This window comes from Anopheles arabiensis, chromosome 2 (assembly GCF_016920715.1).
Source record: "Anopheles arabiensis isolate DONGOLA chromosome 2, AaraD3, whole genome shotgun sequence".
NCBI lineage: Eukaryota > Metazoa > Arthropoda > Insecta > Diptera > Culicidae > Anopheles > Anopheles arabiensis.
The window spans coordinates 71,501,430-71,508,991 of record NC_053517.1 but is presented as its reverse complement, the minus strand read 5'-3'; the positions used below and the strand labels follow the sequence as shown (position 1 = coordinate 71,508,991).

Below are 7,562 nucleotides of genomic sequence, written 5' to 3'. Positions count from 1 at the left end.
GATGGCCAATAAGATCAGGAAAAGAAATGGGTCACATTTGGTTGATGGGTCATGCTGCATTTCATCGTATCTGGTCATGCAATAGCTTGAATGAGTGAGTTGTTACATACATGTTTTTTTTAATAATCCCACTCGCAGAAAGTGGCCAAATCTGGTAAGCAAGATCAATTCAAAAAATCATTTCAAACTAGGCTCTACTAACATATTAAAACATGTTTAACTCACCAAGGTCAAACGGTCGCCGTCTAGTATAGCGAAAACAGTCTACTAAGATGCAGCATCAAAATCTCTTGCAACGGTAGCATCATGGAGTCATGATACTAGGGTTCAGTGAGGTAAGGTGAGCTAGAAAAAAGATTCAAAATGATAGGAGACGAGATGGGGAAACATAATAATGCAGTTTTTAAGTACTTTGAGTCCCAGTTCTGAGAAAATGCACTTAAAATGTATCACAAGTTTCAAAAACAGTCGAGCTAGAGAACATACAGATCATTGTCATTTGGCCAAAACGCCAAACCAGCTGAAACCAAACGGATGAAAATGATTTAGTAGACTCTCGATTTGATATCAGTTGCCATTTTTTCAATGGAACTTGGCCACGTTGTCCGGAAATGCAATATTTCTACCAGAGAATAATTGGAACAAGTCTTGTAGGATGAGTGGATCAAAAATACGCCTTTTTAAAGGTTCAAATGAGTTCTTGCATTGTGTAAGTAGTCACCAATAGTTATAAATGCAATAAGAAACAAGATCAGGACATTTTTTGATTTCATAACCTTTGCTTTCATACGCATATTATGCCAAATATATATTATGCGCCCATCAAACGACTTTTTTTTAGTTTTTTAAATAATTTAGTTGTTATTGCACTATTTTAATGCTTATTTTTAGCAGTACGTGTGTATTGATAGTCCCTTTATCAAACCCCATGAGTACTTTTACCACGCCATGCCTATTGCGGCCATAATTCGCCTTTTTCTGCAAAATTTTGAGCTAGACGAATACTTTTTGGACTGACTGTATATAATCCATGCGTTCAGAAGAAAGACAAATTCGTAATTAGGTTCCATTTAAATTGGATTTCTTACATCCAGTTATTGTTTTAAAAATGCAAGCAGCAGGAAATCAAAAAAAAATAAAATTTGTTATATGCGACACCATATGTATTCAATCTTTTGTATGAAATAAAAAGAAGTTGATAATTTTTCATAAAAAAAGATGACTAACTTTGAGCTAAAAATCACAACCAACACACACTATACAACATACTAAATGTATATGTAAAGGCAATAAAAGTAATAAAATGAATTTTTTACCATGAAAATAATCAATATTACTTATAGAAATAAATTATACAAATTTTATACCAATAAGTATAGAAAATTAAATGTAAATGGGTTAGCAGAAAAGCGGAGTACAGTATGAATCAATGAAACACTCACTGTTCAAAAATACACAACTAAGCAGCACTGCGTTGCGCGTCCGGTGGATTTCTTTTGTTTCGCTTGGTTCGAGGAAACGTACGTGCCCGTCCTACTGTTTGCCACACGCACACAAAGGAACCGTCGTTGAACGATGAGCACGAGCCTTACGCGAGGTTCACACTTCGATTGTTCGAACAGGAATGATCAGAAAATGGCGAATTATTGTGGATTGAAACGCACTGGGCTACAGTCGGAAAAAATAAAAAAATCAACTAATTGATCCATCCATATTTTTTGCACAAATTAAGCTTTTAACTAATTATTCGTACCTACCATTTTCGGTGCAAGCTATAAAAATTAAAGATAACACCCGTAAATGAGTATTTTAAATACCACGAGCATTAGGTAGTTCTGCACTTTTCAAATTCGCAGAATATTATCGATTTTCACTATTGGCAAAGCGTAGTTCGGGAGCATGGAAATTTCCTAACTGAAGCGCATACAATAGAATAATACACACACTTACTAGACGCTGGGGAACAGTTCTAACAGAACTGCTTGGGTGCGACACACAAAACGCGCCAAAAAGTGGCTTGGGTAGACTTCTGGCTGTCTCTTCACAATAGACGTATACCGACAATGCGCTTCACACCACCAAAGCCAAAAAAACGAAAAGTGAAATAAGACAAGAATTCAACTGACCGATCTCATTCGTGTAATTTCGCTGGCCTTATTACTTTTTCGCTTGGAATTTATGGCTTGCTGTGTGGAATCAAAATCTTTACGATTGAAAAAAGTGAGACGCAGAAACCCTGCACCAAGCCGAAAATGCACAGCAATTAGCTTAAGGCGCATCACAGCAAGCGGACCAATATATTCCCCTTCTATAACACCATAACCTCACTTATCGGCCCAGGGATACGCATTCGGATAAATCATCGATAAAATAAGTTCTTTTCAACACAATTGGTGGCCCTGAAAAGGGCCGTTTGTAGGAGGGGGTGGCAGACGTAGCCCGCTTAGGCACGCTCGCCACGGATGCGACGAGCCAGCTGGATGTCCTTCGGCATGATCGTCACACGCTTGGCGTGGATGGCGCACAGGTTCGTATCTTCGAACAGTCCGACCAGGTACGCCTCGCTCGCTTCCTGCAAAGCCATCACGGCCGAGCTCTGGAAGCGGAGGTCCGTCTTGAAGTCCTGAGCGATTTCACGCACCAGCCGCTGGAAAGGCAGCTTGCGGATCAACAGCTCAGTCGACTTCTGGTAGCGACGGATCTCACGCAGGGCGACCGTTCCCGGACGATAACGATGCGGCTTCTTCACACCACCGGTTGCCGGAGCGCTCTTGCGGGCGGCCTTGGTGGCCAGCTGCTTACGTGGTGCCTTGCCACCAGTTGACTTACGAGCAGTTTGCTTGGTACGGGCCATCTTTGATAAGAAACTTGGTTTTCGCGTTGAATGTAACACACGTCTACACGCCTTGAAGCAGGAAAATTTTGAAAGTGATAGGCTGAATAAGTCGCTCTTTTTATACCTTTCCAACACACGCACACTAACGTAAGCTGCGCACACTTCACCACAAATTGAGCTACAAGCGCAACACACTCTCAACTTGCGGAGGTATGCCACTGAACTGAAATTTTGGCGGACTTGCGGCAAATTCCCATACGAGGGATAGCAAAACAGCTAAATTGCCTTAAATAACACAATATAACAACAAATTAAACGAAATACCTTTCATCACTATACATTTCTGCTATTTCGTGATGGTTGTGTTTCGTGTTGGAATGAAAAACTCACTGAATAAATTGTTGCTCTTGCTGACGAAGAGGTAGGATCATGTGAAAGGTAAAGAGAAGGTACGGTCACAGCTCCATAGCATTTTAATTCTAGTGATATAAATTCGGGCAGTTTTCGAGCTAGCATTCAAGTCAACCCCCCGAATGAATTGTAACAGAATTTTCTCCTGTCCGTTCCGTCCAAAATGCATTCGCTTTTCAAGTTTATTTTACTATACAATTTTAGTGCAATTTCAAACGTGAGCAATTTTGACGGGCTGACAAGATGTTCAAAAACTACCACACCAATTATGATTGCATTTACAACATTCCTTTTTAGGATTATGCTCGAGGTATGTAAAATAAGAAACCATTTCTTACTTTTTCCTGCTACAGTCTTTCCCCGAGTTACGCGACTCTTGAATTCCGTGAATTCGAACTAAATGAATAATTATTTTTGACAGTTCAGATGTCAAATTCGTACAATTTTATTCACGAATTTTCAAGTGAAAAATAAATTGAAATGTTTTCAAAAATTCTAAACATACAGAAATAACAGATTTTTCTACATAATTTGCAATAAATAAGTAATAAATCACATAAATTAACTAAAATCAATAATAAATCAAGTATATTTTCAAGTAATAAAAATAATATAATATTTTCAAGTAATAAATCAAGTATATAGTACAAGGCTGTAAAGCATGATTTCGACTTATGCGATTATCCGAGTTACACGAATGTTTCCGGAACGCATTACTCGCGTAACTTGTGGAAAGACTGTAAACAATTGTTAACTGTAAAATTTGTTTTTTGCATTCTTACTTCGGCCATATATTTTTCATCGTCTTCTGTTATATGACTACATTTATCCTTCTACGACATTTCTATCATAATCAGAGGCGTTCTGTCATTACGGATGAGACATACAGTCCCATATGACATTTGCACGAAATTGTTTTTCCATAACTGTTCGATTAGTACTCGATACCCCTGAAATTGTGGACTTGTGTGTGATCAAGTGTGTTGAAAGCGCTAAGATTAAGTGAGTTCGTAAATTAGACTGTATTCTATCGATGGACGATGCCGTGGAGCTCATTTTATAAAAATATGATATGGAATTACATAAAATATGTTTTTGATTAAAATCAAAGGCTTATGTTTTATGACATTATTTTATAAAAAATCGGTATTATTTAAATACAAAACGACTACATGACCAACTATAAAGATAGGAAACATAATTTCCGAGCCAATATAAGAGAAAACAACGAAAATCCTTATCCCAGTGTATTTTAAAGGATTTTTTCTAAATTCCCTTAAACTGGTGCAGTTGTACATTGTACATTGTACCAACATTGTACCAACAGTGGTACATTGTACCACATTGTACCAACAAACAAACATTAAAATTGTAGGCAGAATTCAAATATTTTTATTGAACAAATAAAAAGTTCATAACATTTTACTGGGATCTACGAACAAACAATCTTTCTTCGAGTTATGCGACACTTGAATTGCGCGAATTTGTATTTTTGACAGTTCATTTGTCAAATCAGTACAAATTATCTCCATCAATTCTCAAATGAAAAATAATCTGCAATTCTTTCAAAAGTTTTCAATCACTTAAAAGACGCAGCTTCCTTATTCCACGGTGCCAGGGATTATTTTTCGTTGCGTTTTATTTTCAAGCAAGGCGTCATCAATGAAATAAACAACACGATTTGTGTTTTTTATGTGCATGTTTATTGAAAAACTTTAAAAGCTCTTGAATTTCACATAATCTCACATAGTTAACTAAAAAATCACAATCGCTTCACTCAATATTCCCTCTTCATTTAACTTATCTAACTTGTGCAGCAGCAATGAGATGTTTGATGGCACCAGTCTTTCACACTTTGAAATAGAATTGTTTGTACCGCTCTCTGAATGTGAAGGAACCATAATCGGCTTGATTGTAGTCTAAAAAAATGTATTTTTAATATACGCCCGAAAAGCCTTATGTGTTTTAGCTACAATATCAGCTCAAGTAGATGTTCCCATAGTGCATACAAGTATGACGTTTTTGTTTTAATTAACCACAAGAAAATAAATATTGAAGGATATTGCATGAATTTGCACGAACCACTGCAGGCATTCAAAAGCGAATATCACACAGCGAATATTTCAAAACATTATCCTTACTTATTTACCGTGTTATTATCAAGTGTACGAAAAACTGCTCGAAAATGTAGACTTTAACGCTATCATATCAAATGCTTGTAGGTTGCCAGCCCCTGGTACACAGCACCATTTTCAATATGGCGGCGAAGATTTGTCATGGCTGTACCTAATTCCCTTGTCGACCACAATAGAGCAAATTTGAGCAAATCTATCGTCTCACACACACTCTTGAACGTGTGTGTATACACTGTACGGGTGATTGAGAAGAACAGTATATAAACAGTGGGTTTTCGGCCATTTCGTTAAAATATTAGTCTTTCTTTGACCATACACCTCGTTAATTTCATCTTTTATCATGACCGGCCGCGGCAAGGGAGGAAAAGGACTGGGCAAAGGCGGAGCGAAGCGTCACCGCAAGGTTCTGCGTGATAACATCCAGGGCATCACCAAGCCGGCCATCCGACGTCTGGCTCGCCGTGGTGGAGTGAAGCGTATCTCTGGCCTGATCTACGAGGAGACGCGTGGCGTACTGAAGGTGTTCCTGGAGAACGTGATCCGTGATGCCGTGACGTACACCGAGCACGCCAAGCGCAAGACCGTCACCGCTATGGATGTTGTCTACGCGCTGAAGCGCCAGGGCCGCACACTGTACGGTTTCGGAGGTTAAATTTTCTCCCGCTGATAAACGTGCTGTAGCACCGCCATCGACACAAAACGGCCCTTTTCAGGGCCACCATCAATTTTCTATGCGAAAAAGAGCTATCTTGGATTGATTCATTCGAGTGTTTGAGGTTATGAATTCATTGTAAAAGAAAGCGCGTCTCTTCAGAGCCGCTTGCGATGCGCAATATTTTCTGAAAGGAATGAAGTAGCTAAGCTGCAGGGGTGGCAGGGGTCGTTGATACGCTTTTACAGATGATGCGTAATTTTGGGAAATTGTGTCATCATCTTGGCTAAATTCTAGGATTTTTAGCCATTTCTAGCTAGGGGTCGATGTTTGTTCGCTGAAAGTAATGCTCATATTTCAGGAGTGTGTTGCGTCGCCATGGTTTTCAGGCACCATCAATTGCAAACCTACGCCACGTTTGAGCGCGTAAATTCATGACGCTTGCTTTGAAATAATATAGCTGTAGATGTAGCTAAGAGAGCCGTATTTTTTATGCAACAGTTTTCACGCTTTTAGGCCTACTGGATTGATTGACGCATGAATTCCATGACACATTTGTTCATATTTTTATTTCATAAGGTTGCTCTTATGTTCTCAATGTTTCGTTCCCTACATTATTTGGTTTTACATCCAGTAACCATGTTCCATTCTCCATTGAACACACCAGAATGAGCGTAAATTACAAAACGCTTCCGTTTGGCGGACTTCTCGCAGCTGCTGGAATCCCAAAAACGGTAGATGTTTCGCCAATCCCTAAACTGGTTTGGCGAGGTAAAAGTGCGCTGAAAGGCGCATCATGGTAATGTGTAAAGGCTGCAGTTCTAGTTCCCTGTACCCAAGCCAGTCCCTTTTTGCCTACCTCTATGCTGGTAACGGCCATATCAGCGAAGAGGGGAAGAAAGAAATGAAAATAACGAACTTTCACATGACGCTATGTGGAGGTATTCCTTTGTAAATGTTATGGGCTAATTGTTAAAACTATTGTAGCATCGTAGGGAATAATTTTGTGATCTGAAACAATTTTACAATATTGGGGTTTTTCAACAATAGGGTAAATGTACCAGTATTGGACAGGTTAGTGCACCAGTTTCTTAAAAACTGCTCATACACTTACATTTTGTATTACTTTTCATGAAAGTGACATTAGTTTGAACGATAAACTATCGTATTATGTTTTGCTATTTTTTTGCCGATTTAAATGTATTTTTTTAGAGATATTCGTGAAAATGCAAACACTGTTTTTGTTCCTATTTTCGGCAGGCTGTGCTCCTATTTTCGGCAACGCGAATACGGGTCGGTAAATGTTTTAATCAATGCCAACAGATAGACAAAAATGTTTAAAACAGTTTTACACTCTCACTTTTCTATGCTTGGTGTTGAAAAGAACTTAAATTATTAATTTTATGTTGCCCATTTTGGGCATTTTGCTCGCAATTTTTACAGGCACTTTGATGAGAGTTACAATCAAAGTAGGCATTGGAGAAATGAGACTGCATGACGGCTATAGAGTACGGCTCCGACTGGCTCA

The 7,562-nt window shown here is 38.6% G+C and overlaps 2 protein-coding genes across 2 annotated transcripts; one reads left to right on the top strand and one right to left on the bottom strand.

Annotated features, from left to right (window-relative positions):
* Positions 1-2,397: 2,397 nt before the first annotated feature.
* LOC120896310 (histone H3) lies at positions 2,398-3,022 on the bottom strand. The gene has a single exon (XM_040300317.1). It carries the CDS (start codon positions 2,852-2,854, stop codon positions 2,444-2,446), a length of 411 nt encoding a protein of 136 aa, XP_040156251.1. The 5' UTR covers positions 2,855-3,022; the 3' UTR covers positions 2,398-2,443.
* Positions 3,023-5,663: 2,641 nt separating this feature from the next.
* On the top strand, positions 5,664-6,144 carry LOC120896098 (histone H4). Its single transcript, XM_040299955.1, has one exon. It carries the CDS (start codon positions 5,723-5,725, stop codon positions 6,032-6,034), a length of 312 nt encoding a protein of 103 aa, XP_040155889.1. The 5' UTR covers positions 5,664-5,722; the 3' UTR covers positions 6,035-6,144.
* The last annotated feature ends 1,418 nt before the right edge of the window (positions 6,145-7,562 follow it).

Excerpts from the sequence above, each read along its gene's own strand:
- LOC120896310 (XM_040300317.1), bottom strand. The coding sequence starts at position 2,854 with ATGGCCCGTACCAAGCAAACTGCTCGTAAGTCAACTGGTGGCAAGGCA.
- LOC120896098 (XM_040299955.1), top strand. The coding sequence starts at position 5,723 with ATGACCGGCCGCGGCAAGGGAGGAAAAGGACTGGGCAAAGGCGGAGCG.